The sequence below is a fragment of the Bos javanicus genome, chromosome 2 (assembly GCF_032452875.1).
Source record: "Bos javanicus breed banteng chromosome 2, ARS-OSU_banteng_1.0, whole genome shotgun sequence".
NCBI lineage: Eukaryota > Metazoa > Chordata > Mammalia > Artiodactyla > Bovidae > Bos > Bos javanicus.
The window spans coordinates 18,556,957-18,572,250 of NC_083869.1; the positions used below are offsets into that span (position 1 = coordinate 18,556,957).

The window sequence follows — 15,294 nt, forward strand, 5'->3', positions numbered from 1 at the left end:
GCCGTCTATGGGGTCACACAGAGTTGGACACGACTGAAGTGACAGCAGCAGTAGCAGCAGCCTGCAACTGTGCATAAATGTTGCATATTTTACAAACCCTCAATGGCACAGTGCAACTTAGGCATGTGCATTCCTGCCCCTCATTATTTCAGGACCAGAGGAAAAGATAAAATGCATCAAGTAAGATAGTTATTTTGGAAAACAAAAGGATGCACATGACTAACAGGACTGTAAGCTGGAAATTATGGGGTAAAGTAACCCATGAAAAATAATGACTTAATTTTTTTAAAAGCCAATTCAGTTCAGTTCAGTCGCTCAGTCGTGTCCAACCCTTTGCGACCCCGTGAATCGAAGCACGCCAGGTCTCCCTGTCCATCACCAACTCCCGGAGTTCACTCAGACTCACGTCCATCAAGTCAGTGATGCCATCCAGCCATCTCATACTCTGTCGCCCCCTTCTCCTCCAATTAAAGACCAGCAAAACCTGTGAGTAAATTCACAAAACTCTGAGAGTAAATGGGCAGCAGCATAGCGCCACCTGTCAGCTGCCTTAGTCACGGCGCTTCCGCTGGCTTAAGATACTGGGGATACTGACTCACCACAGCCATTTAAATTCATTCTTTCGATTTCACTCTGGAAGGATTAAAACTAGTCCTTTCTTGAACAATTTGCCATTTTCTCTAATAAGTGAAGGCTACAACATAGGTTTTACAATTCAGTCACAAATGTGTGTTTGTATAATCATGCATTAAACAAAGTCAGGTTTAACAGAATGATTCATGCAATGTATAGTTTAAAAAGATCAATCTTACAAAAGAAATTCAATGAAAACTTAGAGAACCTAATCCTAGTTTGATAAGCACTATTTCTAAATCACTGGGAAGCCTTTCGGAAAAAGAAAAAAAAAAAGAAACCCAAATAGTTTAATCTTAGCTCCCATGACATTTTTTCCATCTTTCCCCCAAAAGAATATTTCTAGAGCACAAAACAGATTCATAATTGTTTAATCAGATACAGTTTATATATCCTGAACATAATGGCTGCCATAGAAATAAATATTTTGTACACAAGCTTTATTTACTGTGCCACAGTCATAATGTATCAACTTGAGTCAAGTGCAAACATTTATTACACCCCCTGGTGTGTGAGGAGCTCTGCTCCCACAAATACTTCATTATCTGGATGACAGAGTACTAGATGAGACAAGATGGATAATTAAAACCCAAGGTACTAACAAAATGTACATTCAATCATGATTATAAACTCTTCTCCAGCCAGAGCCATAATCAGAACTAAGCAAAACAGTTGGATCAGCTTCCTCTTTAATTCTGTACCCCCCTAGTGCTCCTTGGGGCAGGACCTAATATAATGCTTAATTAGTGGAATCACTGGAAGTCCTAGGGGCCAGATTAATGAAGAGGAGCACAAGGTTTAGAAAATCGACAACCTGGCATCCTTTGTATGAGAAACTCCTTGATTTCTCTTACCAAAGTACATCTGGTAGTTTTCATGATATGTAATATTAAAATATCTCAAATGAAGTTTGTTTTTACAATTGTCTGGAATTTAAAGTAACCTGTGAAAAGTAATAACTTAATTAAAAAACCCAATAAAATAACAGCAAAATCTCAAAGTAAATTTGCACCCTTGGTAGCAGCATACGGAAGCAAAATAACTGGTTCCTGGTTGGCCTCTGCACGTGCTGGTGTGTGCCATCGCTCTTTTCTGTCTAGCCACATCCACAGGACCATCATTAATTATTACTGCTTTCCTTAAAGACCGGCTCAAAAATATGCAGGAGCTTAAATAAATCACAGGGGAGGTATAAAGATATATTAAGTCCTCCTCTATTCTAGACTGTTTTAGGGGGGAAAAGTGCCCCTGAAATGTAAAGGTTTATATCAAATTCTAAGAAATAAGTCACGTTTTTATCAAGAATGATCTACTATCTAGTCTATCCTTTTGGTGTTGAAACTAGTCTCAAAAGCCCTCAAATTATGCAGATGAATACAGAGTCTCACAATTCTGCAATTATCAAATAAATAAAAAGTGAGAAAGAAATGGGGATGGGGCCATTACACTGGTGTGAATGTTTGAAGGGAACTGTTGTGAATCAGGTACTACAGAAGCATTATCTAAAACTTGATCACTTGAACTGGAATTCTACTCAGTATATCTGAATCTCAAAAGAATTACAAAGAATGTGGTGATTTTAATTAATTTGACACTCTTCTCATTCTCACCTTGAAATCCTAGGAAGAGTTTCCGGTTAGGTCTGACCAACATTCACCTACCTGATTTGTACCTTTAACTTATTAGGTAGTAAAGGTTCATCCTCAGAGAAGGCAATGGCACCCCACTCCAGTACTCTTGCCTAGAAAATCCCATGGACGGAGGAGCCTGGTAGGCTGCAGTCCATGGGGTCACTTAGAGTCAGACATGACTGAGCGACTTCACTTTCACTTTTCACTTTCATGCATTGGAGAAGGAAATGGCAACCCACTCCAGTGTTCTTGCCTGGAGAATCCCAGGGATGGGAAGCCTGGTGGGCTGCCGTTGATGGGGTCGCACAGAGTCGGACACGACTGAAGTGATGCAGCAGCAGCAGCTGCAAAGGTCCATCCTACTAGTTATCCTCTTTTTCAAAGCCCATTGCGAGGTACAGCAGTTGCCTCCCTCTTGGGTCATGGGTCCTCATCCAGCCAACTGATTGATATGATCGTTGGTCACCTTGGGTCTTACCTTCCTACTTGTAGTATCTTATTTACAGTACCTTTATTTTGCAGAATTTATCTTTAGGCTAAAATTCGGAGACTCTTCAGGGACATGCTAGTAAATACAGACAAAAACCACTGTAAATAGTATCTAAAATTTTACCAGTTAAGGGAGAACAGACTTCTTTGAGGAAGCCCACAAAATTCTAATTAAAATTTAATCAAAATTAAAGGCATGTATCTCAGGATGCATATAAAAGGATGTCAAGATGAATGGGCAGAAAAAGAATCAATAATAAGGAACATGTTACTGCCATGGGGGAAGCCACCAAAGACTTAAAATAGGAATTAAAGGCATTGAGAAACTGAGGAAGGGTTCTGCTTACATGCTCAGAGCTGGGAGTGTGCTTGATAATGAAACTGCATTCTGAACCAGTGCATGCTGTACATATAAGGTATGAAAGGGAAAGTGAAGTTGCTCAGTCGTGTCCGACTCTTTGCGACCCCGTGGACTATAGCCCACCAGGCTCCTCCGTCCATGGGATTCTCCAGGCAAGAATACTGGAGTGGGTTGCCATTTCCTTCTCCAGGGCATCTTCCTGACCCAGGGATCGAACCCAGGTCTCTCGCATTGCAGGCAGACGCTTTAACCTCTGAGTCACCAGGGTATAGACTCAGATAAAAGGAGGAATGAGTTTCAGATAATTAAAACCTGCTCCACCTAGTGGAGACTTCGGAGTTTTCCCATATGCTCTCAGCAGTCTTGGTTTGATGTAAAATAGCCATAATTAGGAATTCTTAGAGGAAAAGAAACAAAACTAAAATCAACACCTCATAATAAAAAAATCAGTAACCTTTTCACTGCTTAAAATGACACATAAAATCTGATAATAAGAGTCTAAGAATAAAAATTTAACAGAATAAAATACATGTGATTTTATAATTCTCTAGGAAAATCTCTAAAGAGATTTTTTAAAAATATATAAGCATTTATATAATTATCTATATGCAGAAACTCAGAAATACTGATGCAAATTCCTACAAAACTTCTATATATCAGTGGAGGAAAAAAAACAAATTCTGAAATATACAAAACACATTTCTGCCCCTCATCTCCCTCCTTTTTTGTTGGGATAGATAAATTCCTTACCTTCAATTTTATGTTTTTGCCAATAGCAAGGTAAATGTTTAATCTGTGGCTATGTATCATACAGAAACACTTGATGAAAATATGATATGTGATTTTGCATAGAACTCATTTAAACAATGCAAATAAGCTTCTAGTGTTCTCGCATCCTTTCCCAGTGGAATTCCAACAGTGCCGATGGGTCAGACACAGGATACACGTGGGCTGCCCTGTGCTTCACTCAAAAACAGTTAGACTTAACAGTACTCCGAAGCCCACAGAGAAATTTGATACGCTTTCTGCTATTTCCTTCCAAAGTTTTAACACCAGTGACAAGTGTTCAAATCAAATACGGATGTTGCCAAATAACAGGGCACACTGGGAGCTGAGGTGGAGGAGGGATGGTTTATTAACTGTATGCAGGACAGGAGATGGACGAGCAACGTGAATACAGAGATCTACTTAGCACACCTTTTCCTTCTTGCCCTACAGACATACGATATAGTGACCAATATAGCAAAGTAAAGCACGTGTTGTTTACCTTTTTCAAGCTATTTGAGTTAGTCTCATAATTCTTTTGATCCCATAAAGTGAATCATGCCATGATTCAAAAGATCTGTCCTTCACATAAACCTAGGAACGCACATTTAAAAAAAGGATTTATTGTACATCTTTGCATTTCTTAAGGCATGAACAATGGCGTACAGATGGAACAGGTTCTGAGAAGCATCACATCTCTTTTAAAAAGGCCAGCACAGGTACACCACATCAAACGGACAAGCTCCAAGTCTGAGCTGACCAACTGCCATGGCCCTGGAGCTCCTGCAAGGAGGGGATGGCGCTTATGGTTCGTGCGTCATGTTGCTTTAAACTCTCTGGATCAGCTTTTTAAGCACCAGTTACAGTTTGTTTCTCTTTACAGACTCTTCAGACTCTGGATTTTATATTCTGCTCCTTTTATTCTGCTTTTTGAGGAGGGTGTGGATGTTTTTTAAGGAATATGGTTGCAGCAAAACAGAAAGGATCCGAAAGTGGTTAGAGGCCTTGTCTAATGCACTTCTGAAAGTTCATTATAAAGATGAATAGAAAAGCAAATGGTCGGTTTTCAATAGACCCAGAAACCACGCGGAGCTCTAAGAAACATAATTGTGCATAGTTATTTATTCATTCAGAGCGTGATATGTCGGCTAGCTCTACGTTTCCCGTTTACCAGAGAACAGGGCTATCTACTTTGCTAAAACCAGGGTCCTTTCGCAGCTCCCAGTAGGTGTCGTTAGAAACCCAGGCTTCTCTTTGATTGGCATCAATCACTTTTCTGTGAAAATATACAAATCAACATTAGACGTAAGTCTCATTCACGTGATCTGATAATTGGACCCCCTCCTGTAGATAAGGTGTGTATTAGAATCAGTACTTTGTAAGCCAGTGAACATTCTATCTGCTGGCTGATGATTTGACTATTTTTGACCAGAAATAAACTCATTTTTGTTGTGAAATGGAAGTGGGCAGGGTTCTAGGGAGAGGGGCTAAGAGCGGGGATAAGTCACCTCAAGGCAGGACTAGAAAGTGAAGGGGCCCAAAGCACGTACAAACACCGTAACTAGACCCCAGACCCACAAGAATTTTCTCTGCTTCACTGACGGGGAAGGTACACAGCCTTAGTAGCTGTAATAGCCTCTGCAGGATCCAGGCCCAGTGAAGACACTCTCAACATCTAAAGAGCAGGACTGCAGTTCCGCTCCAGGACAGCCAGGAGAGGGCAGCTAAAAGGGGTAAGAGGTTATTCTGAGCTGATGTGTCCTGATTCTAAAGGGTGGCAGATGGATCTGAAAACCACAGCTTAGTCTGTGTGATGTATTCATAATCCCTCAAATAATCCTGTAATAATCACCATGATCATACCACAGAAGGGTCAAATCTGAATGGACACAAAGCTCTATATGATAGAGGGTGTTAGTGTCAGCGACTCAGCCATGTCTGACTCTTTGCGACCCCATGGACTGTAGCCCGCCAGGCTCCTCTGTCCATGGGATTCTCCAGGCAAGAATACTGGAGTGGGTTGCCATTTCCTTCTCCAGGGGATCTTCCCAAGCCAGGGATCGAACCGGGTCTCTGACATTGCAGGCAGACTGTTTACTGTCTGAGCCACCAGGGAAGCCCCTCCATATGAAAGAAGTAAAATTAAATACTAATGAAGCCAGAATGACCCTGTGGGCAACAGGGTCCCAGCTTATCTCTGGGTGAGGGAGTGGGAACAAGTTTCTACCATTCAAAAGGATGTAGCTGGAGGATAAGGAGCCTTTTGGGCAGGACCCTCACTCTTTACTGCTGCCCATGAAAAGAAAAGAGCTGTCGAGCAGAATTTATTTCTGTGGCTACAAACTTCACGAGACCAAAAAATCTGATTCAGTATTTTCACTGCCAAGTACCAGTGACCAAAATCAGTTTAATTTTCTACCTCAAAGTGCCCTGGACATGAAACTATCCCTCATTTTCTTCTTACCCTAAGTTTTCCATTGCTTGTGGCAACCATTTGCAAAACATGAACTTGTTGCGGGAATAAACTGACTTACTTAAAAAATTTTGGTATATGTTCAAGGTTGTTTTCTTCCATGTATCGTCTTCGAGATCTCTGGAGTTCCTCTACTCTTTGCTTCTCTGCTGCTGCAGCTTCTAAGTTTCCTTCTTCCAAAAATCTAAGCAGAAAGCAGTTTATCTTTTAATATATTATCTTCTTTACTGAGGAAAAAATCATCCTATTTGCATAAACTTAAATTCTGGCTACTATGAATATAACACAATGAACAGTAACACTCTGATAACGTCCCCTTGCTTGTGCCACAGTTTCTGTCTGCCATCAGCTAAGATAGTTTCTGTGTGTGTGAAAGACACTCAGTTGTGTCAGACTCTTTGTGACCCCATGGACTGAAGCCCACCAGGCTCCTCAGTCCATGGAATTCTCCAGGCAAGAATACTGGATGGGCTGCCATTCCCTTCTCCCAGGGATCTTCCCAACCCAGGTATATTGAACCTGGGTCTTCTGCATTGCAGGCAGAAGTGAAAGGGAAGTGGTCAGCTTCTCTGTGCTGTCTAGGGTTCCAAAACTTGAGATTTTTCGGGATGACTGGAGAGTCTGAGGTTAAAACATCATCAAGTCCCGGGCTCTGCTCCTTTTCCATGTTATAATGAAGTACTTGTGAAGGGCTCCTGCGTGGAGGATGTGACCTGGCTGCTCTCCAGCTACGTTTAGAACAGATTGAGAGAGAAGCTCTCATCTTTTATTGGAAAGAGTAAAACTGATGAAAAAAGAAAAGGTAATAGTTGGGGGAAATTACAAAAGGCCACAGAAAGGAAATAAGTAGTAAATGAAATTCAGAAAGGCAATATTGAAATAGAATCAAGAAAGCAGACCCAATGGTGATTTGCAAATATTTAAATTTCAAAATGAGAGCAAAGAACAGGGATACAATATGATACACAGTGTACAGGAAGCTTATTGATAAGTTTGAATGTCAAACAGTGATACTGCATGTTCTAGAGGAAGAGTGGGGAACATAAGAAAACTGAATACTAGAAAACCCAATACTGGGGACACTTTGGCAGAAGACAGACAAAGCCACAAAGACAGTGGGAACAGAGAATCTTGGATGGAATTTGTATGACATAGAATTTCTGTAAAGAGTAAAATTAATTCTGTAGGAATAGACAACATGAGTACAGGAATATGTAAGAATAATTTTTTAAAAATCAGAAGGTATTAAAGATACTGTATATTGAGTATATCTCACACTCTAGGGGATCGAAAACATGCTGGGAAAACTCCAATTCTTGACTCAAAATATTTCTAGGTATGGGCTTCCCTGGTGGCTCAGTGATAAAGAATCCACCTGCCAATGCAAGAGACATGGGTTTGATCCTTGGGTCAGGAAGATCCCCTGGAGAAGGAAATGGCCACACACTCCAGTATTCTTGCCTAGGAAATCCCATGGACAGAGGAGCCTGGAGGGCTACAGCTCCTGGGGTTGCAAAAGAGTCAGATACAACTTAGCTACTAAACGACAACAATAATGATTTCTAGGTATCCCTGTATCTTCTCCTCTTATCCTTCACTGAAATGGATAAAGGAGATCAACTGTATGATGATGGATAGAAACTAAATTTTTGGTATACATAAATACACAGATGTAGAAATATAATTTGTACACATGAAGATTACATATTACTACTATATATGCATGCGTGCTAAGAGGTTTCAGTCATGTCCAACTCTTAGAGACACTATGGCTGGTAGCCCACCAGGCTCCTCTGTCCATGGGACTCTCCAGGCAAGAATGCTGCAGTGGGTTGCTATGCCCTCCTCCAGGGGATCTTCCCAACCCAGAGACTGAGCCCACATCTCTTATGACTCCTACACTGGCAGGCAGGTTCTTTACCACTAGCGCCATCTGGGAAGCCCATTAGTACATACATAATGTTATTATATAATGTAACACCAATGTTACTTGAATAAAAAAAGATGCTCCGTGTTAAAAAGTAATAGAAGTACAGAAGTACAAACACTGAGGAGAGGAGTGACTGTGTATTTAGTGGAGAGTTCAATAATTTGCAGACTTTTGGTAAATTGGGGGGCTGCACTTTTTGTTAAAAAACATCTATGTTATCTTCTGTGGGGCACTTTTGTTGAGTTAATCTTCTATTATGATCATACTCTGAATACTCTTTTTCTAGGGTTAGAAGGTTCAACTGTTGCTGAGTGAATAAGGGAATGAATGATTCAGTGAATAAGCAAAGGATGGTGATCAAAGTACTGATGACTTCTGCAAGCACAATGCCATGACCTGGTGTTCATTTTAAACACCACCGCTCTGCTCACCTCTGATCTGGCCGGAACCGGGCATCTGTTGGAGGAAGGAGGTCTTTTAGTACAGGATCTAACTCGTTGAGCTCAATAGCAAACCTTGTGAAGCCATAGTAGAGCTCATAGTTGGTGGGCATGGAACCTGGAATGAAGCCAAGAAACCACTGTGAGAGGCAAAGAAGTGTAGAGAGCATGCAGAGGCTGACTTAACCCGGACGTTTAATTAACACTCACATTAACATTAAATCTGTAGTCATAAACATTAGATTACAAATTTTAAACCATTTTATTTATGTATTTGGCTGTGCTGGGTCTTAGTTCCAGCATGTGACATCTTCAGTCTTCATTGCGGCATTAGAACACTTAATTGCAGCATGTGGGACTGAGTTCCCTGACTACGATTGAGCCTGGGCCCCCTGTATTGGAAGCACAGTCTTAGCTACTGGATCACAGGGAAGTCCCTAGACTACAAATTTTTAAAGAAATTAAATTGGTTTTATTTTGTAAGATGAAAAACTTTTATGTTGACTATTAGAACTGATAGATTCATATATTTAGTAAAATCTAGCCTTTAAAATACAACTTTGCACATAGAGTAGTCTTCACTGGCTAAACTACACCGTAATTTTTCTCTCAAATATCCAACTGGGTAATTAAATGTTTGAGTGATTAACTATGAGCAGCATTAAGTTATCACCAGAAATAATTTATTTCCATTTAGAAAAGAAAAAGATTCATATTTAATGTTTACTGGCACTTTTAAACTAAATTAGAAGGTAGAGCTGTCGCAGGCTCCGCACATTAATGCACTTCCAAGCTTCCAGAACAGAGCCTGAAGCTTAGTCACTACTCAGTACCTAACTGACAAATAAATGAACTAACCACTCTACTAGCAGGGAATTTATATATTCAATTGAGGTCTCTAAGGAAACTAACAACTAATTTTAAAGTTAGGAATTAACTGACAAAATTCCAATGAAAATAAATATCATGTGGATACTTGCTCCATTTGTACTTGATAGTTATATGCTAGTGTATTACCAGAGCTCTCTTGATGTCTTTTATTAAATGTCAACATATTGTAGCTCTTTGCCGCTCAAGTAAAAAGATCACTTATTCTGGTTAAATAATTAAATTTCTGGATTATGGGTGTTTGCAGGCTTTCCTTTGTTCTACTAAAACAGAGAATAAATAAAAAACATGACTAAGTTTGCATATTTCAATTATTTAAATGCTTTAATAAGTAAACCTAGCTTTGGAAATGTGGGCATTACATTTAGAGAGATTTTACATGAAGCCCAATCTGACTACACATCAGATTTGGTCTCAATTCGACAACTCCTTATTGTCAAATATTGTACTTATTAATGGAGAAGGCAATGACAACCCACTCCAGTACTCTTGTCTGGAAAATCCCATGGACGGAGGAGCCTGGTAGGCCGCAGTCCATGGGGTCGCTAAGAGTCAGACATGACTGAGCGACTTTACTTTCACTTTTCACTTTCATGCATTGGAGAAGGAAATGGCGAAATCCCAGGGATGGGGGAGCCTGGTGGGCTGCCGTCTATGGGGTTACACAGAGTCGGACACGACTGAAGTGACTTAGTAGCAGTACTTATTAAGCTTATAGGTTAAGTATAAATGTAACTGTAATTGCCTTAAGCATTTACGTTTATAATCTCACTATTAAAGAAAACATAAGGTGTATCTCAGATGATGGGACCTTCCCAACCTTCGGCCACTCACGGCGCCCCCTAGAGGCAGGACACTCAAGCCAGTCTCACCTGGTCTCCAGATGCACTTAGCAGAAGGGGCCACACCACAGTACAGCCCTTCATGCCATTTCCCAAACAGCCGGTGCACCACCTTCCCCTCCTGATCCATCACAACCCCCTGGACTTCATTCACATTAGAATTCCAGTAATTCACCTGGAAAAACCAAACTCCTGTTAAAACACCACATCTGTTTAATAACACCAATCCCTATAATTTTCATATGGAATATTTCCTTAACCTTGATGTTTCTCAGGCAAGCCATTTCCAGACATCTATCTCAAAATGTTTTGCAAGGAAGGGTGGCTTTCTAAGCATTAGTTGGCTTAACTTTTAAGAAAGGGATGACCCTACTCCCTGCTAGAGTATGACAGCACAGCCCAGAGAAGGCCGAGTTTCTATCTTAACTGAGTATTAATCTATAGATGAGTAATTCTTCCCATCGTCCTGTCTTGAATTTTCCTTGGCTCCTGGATTTTAATGATTTTCAATTGGCAAAGCTGGAGAAAACTGTAAAATAATTTTCATAGTAGCTATAAATAGCTGAATTTAACCAGGAAGACCTTGTTCTAGCTCTCTTCCAGCCATACACCTTCTCAAGGGGTCAGAAGCCTGTGAGAAGTGACCCATTTGGATCCCATGGCCTCATTCTAGATGAGGTCCCAATTCCTATCCAAATGCCTCTAAGCTTATTCCATGGCCTGCACAGGCCTTTCCTTGATTCATCTACTCATAGGCAGATGAAAATGTGAATCATTAGGCCTGAGGGCTGGCCAAGAGTGGCGGTTTGAAGGCGTGTGAACAGAGTCTGGAAGTGTGGGCTGGACTGTCTATATAAATATGTGCGGCTTCTCGCAGTGCGGGGCAGAGATGGGGGTGGGGAGTAAGTGGTGAAGGCCGCGGGCCAGACTGGCTCTCCTGAGCTGCCGGGTTTCCAGCTCAGTGTTCCCAAGGGTCCAACCTAGACTTGCAGATTTTATTTTTACAAAAGTACTTTTGTCAGTATAAACATATTTTATTTGACAGCTTGTGGGCTTGGTTTACATATTTTAAATATTTACACATACGGAACGGGGACGTCCATTTGTACTCTCACCCTGAGCTCTGCAAATATTAGAGGCAGGCCTAAAGTGAAGTTTCTCCTAGACGAGAAACCTAAATACACACAGTTACTGTCATGACCCAGTCAGAGCAAATACTGATTCAGGCTCTTCAGTTCTGAGCCACATAATCAATCTATAAGAAAAAAAAGGAAAATATCTGATATCTTCTCTTGCTTTTTGTTGAACTTATGTAAGATTATATATAATAGTGGCAGAGTTGGATAAGTTTATAGGGACTAGAAGCAGTCATCTCTAAGTATCCGCAGAAAACACAACTGTGATATATTTAGTTCCCTAAAATAGGATCACTTGAATATGTTGTAATCAAGCAGGAATATAAATAGAATATAAACCAGGAGACTTGTTACAGGCAAGAAGTACTCTCTGGAATTTTACTTAATGAACTGACTTGGTGCTTAAAAAGAACATTCTTTAAAAAGAACTCTTTTTTCTGTTTCAAGATGGTGTCCTTTTTGACTTCTACATGGTCAGATGTCCGCATGCCTGGGGCAACTCCACCATCTTGTTCTGCTTTCTTAACTAAATGTCCATAAGGATTAATATTAATTAATCCATAAGGACTGATTCACTTGCTGTTGTTTAAGGTAATTGCTCTATTTCTTTCCTAGGAAGCACTTTATATATCCTTCCTTTGCTATTGTATGGAATTATTTACCTTGACAAATGTGAGTTTGCAAATGCAAACGCTGCTTTTGGTGTTTCTAACGGTCACTTCTCCGTAATGCTCTATCCATCTCCTCCCACTCAGGATGTTGTGTATGCAGGTGGTGACCTTGTTCCACACGTAGCAATCTCCATACCTAGTGAGGAATACAACACTGAGTAAAAACAGTGAAGGTCACAAATATATATTAGTGTTTCTACCAATGAGAATATTTTTCACCAAAGCCTCCTTTTCGAACTTCACCTTCCTCTCCTTTCTTTGTTGGAAGTTTCTATGTGGTCAAGGACATTTACCACATGATTCATTCATTTAAGGAATATGTCAGTGCTTTCTATGGGCCAGGTGCTAAAGCTACCAAGTTGAGTAGGGCCTGTCTCCTGCTCTCCTGGGTCTAACAGTAAGGCAGGGGTAGACGGACGCTTCTGAGAGAAGGAGGGTCCTTAGATCTGCCTGGCATGTGGGGTGAGCATCAAGGAAGATTTGCTAGAGGAGGTTGGTTTGGTCTAAGCTAGGAGCAAGGACAGGAAGGTACTACAGGCTGGGAAAGCAGAGACAAAGCCACAGAAGTCAAAAGAGCACAATGCATCTGGGAACCTGTGTGTAGCATGCTATAGGTGAGGGGGTGCGGAGGGGGTAAGGCTGGAAGGTGGGAGGGGGCAGAGCATGGAAGGCCCTGAAAGACACACCAACGAGTCTGGATTTACCCTGCAGGCAATGTGCCATCAAGGGAGGGGTTCAGGGTGGGGAGGGCGAGAGGCACAGCATGGCATGCACTTAAGAAAGGCTACTCTGAGGATAGGGCTTTATGCTCTGAGTTAAGCCAAAATATGTGAATAATTCCTTGGGAAAAGACAGATGAGGATAGACAACAAAAATCTAATGTAATTTCTGGGGAGTAAGGTTATAGAAAGACTGAAGAAGATGAGTCAAAGCAGAAACGATGCCCAATTGTGGTTGTATTTGGTGGTGAAAGTAAAGTCCGATGCTTTAAAGAACAATATTGCATAGGAACATGGAATACTAGGTCCACGAATCAAGGTAAATTGGATGTGCTCAAACAGGAGATGGCAAGAGTGAATAATGATATTTTAGGAATCAGTGAACTAAATGGATGGGAATGGGTGAATTTAATTCAACTCAGTTCAGTTCAGTCGCTCAGTCATGTCCGACTCTTTGTGACCCCATGGACTGCAGCACGCCAGGCCTCCCTGTCCATCACTAACTCCTGGAATTTACTCAAACTCATGTCCATTGAGTTGGTGATCCCATCCAGCCATCTCATCCTCTGTTGTCCCCTTCTCCTCCTGCCTTCAATCTTTCCCAGCATCAGGGTCTTTTCCAATGAGTCAGTTTTTTGCATCAGGTGGCCAAAGTATTGGAACTTCAGTTTCAGCATCAGTTCTTCCAATGAATATTCAGGACTGATTTCCTTTAGGATTGACTGGTTGGATATCCTTGCAGTCCAAGGGACTCTCAAGAGTCTTCTCCAACACCACAGTTCAAAAGCATCAATTCTTTGGTGCTCAGCTTTCTTTATAGTCCAACTCTCATATCCATCCATCAGATGACCATTATATCTACTGTTGTGAGGAAGAATCTCTTAGAAGGAATGGAATAGCCCTCATAGTCAACAAAAGAGTCCAAAATGCAGTACTTGGGTGCAATCTCAAAAATGACAGGATGAGCTCAGTTCATTTCCAAGGCAAACCATTCAACATCACAGTAATCCAAGTCTATGCCCCAGCCACTAATGTCAAAGATGAAGTTGAACAAATGATTCTGTGAAGATCTACAAGACCTTCTAGAACTAACACCAAAAAAAGATGTCCTTTTCATCATAAGGGACTGGAATGGAAAAGTAGGAAATCAAGAGATACCTGGAGTAACAGGCAAGTTTGGTCTTGGAGTTCAACATGAAGCAGGGCAAAGGCTAACAGAGTTTTGCCAAGAGAATGCACTGGTCATAGCAAACACCCTCTTCCAACAACACAAGAGATGACTCTACACATGGACATCACCAGATGGTCAATACTGAAATCAGATTGATTATGTTCTTTGCAGCCACAGACGGAGAAGCTCTATGCAGTTAGAAAAAAACAAAACCTGGAGCTGACTGTGGCTCAGATCATCAGCTCTTTATTGCAAAATTGAGGCTGAAATTGAAGAAAGTAGGGAACACAACTAGGCCATCCAGGTATGACCTAAATCAAATCCCTTATGATTATACAGTGGAGGTGATGAATAGATTCAAGGTACTAGATCTTGTAGACAGAATGCTTAATGAACTATGTGCAGGGGTTCATAACACTGTACAGGAGGTGGTGACCAAAACCGTCCCCAAGCAAAAGAAATGCAAGAAGGCAAAATGGTTGTTTGAATAGGCCTTACAAATAGCTGAGAAAAGAGAAGAAGCGAAAGGCAAAGGAGAAAGGGAAAGATATACCCAACTGAATGCAGAGTTCCAGAGAGTAGCAAGGAAAGCCTTCTTAAGTGAACAATGCAAAGAAATAGAGGAAAACAATAGAACTGGAAAGACTAAAGATCTCTTTAAGAAAACTGAAGATACCAAGGGAACATTTCACGCAAAGATAGACACAGTAAGGAACAAAACGGCAACGGCCTAACAGAAGCAGAAGAACTTACATGCAGAGTACGTCATATGACACGCTGGGCCAGTTGACTCACAAGCTGGAATCAAGATGGCCAGGAGAAACATCAACAACTTCAGATATGCAGATGATATCACTTTAATGGCAGAAAGTGAAGAGGAACTAAAGAATCTCTTGATGAAAGTGAAAGAAGAGAGTGAAAATGCTGGCTTAAAACTCAACATTCAAAAAGCAAAGATCATGGCATCTGGTTCTATCACTTCCTGGAAAACAGATAGGAAAAAGTGAAAACAATGTCAGATTTCATATTCTTGGGCTCCAAAATCAATGCAGACTGTGACTGCAGTCACAAAATTAAAAGATGCTTGCTCCTTGGATGGAAAGCTATGATAAACCTAGACAGCATATTAAAAAGCAAAGATATCA

The 15,294-nt window shown here is 40.9% G+C and overlaps 1 protein-coding gene across 15 annotated transcripts in view; it reads right to left on the bottom strand.

Annotated features, from left to right (window-relative positions):
• Positions 1-988: 988 nt before the first annotated feature.
• OSBPL6 (oxysterol binding protein like 6) overlaps positions 989-15,294 on the bottom strand; it is a 218,420-nt gene continuing 204,114 nt past the window's right edge. For all 15 annotated transcript variants that reach the window (XM_061434362.1, XM_061434361.1, XM_061434359.1 and 12 more), the window contains 5 exons: positions 12,251-12,395; positions 10,483-10,627; positions 8,714-8,840; positions 6,414-6,536; positions 989-5,155 (listed from right to left, as the gene is read on the bottom strand). In XM_061434362.1, the coding sequence (XP_061290346.1) occupies positions 5,047-5,155; positions 6,414-6,536; positions 8,714-8,840; positions 10,483-10,627; positions 12,251-12,395 (649 nt within the window). In that variant the 3' untranslated portion in view covers positions 989-5,046. The remainder of the gene's footprint in view (positions 5,156-6,413; positions 6,537-8,713; positions 8,841-10,482; positions 10,628-12,250; positions 12,396-15,294) is intronic.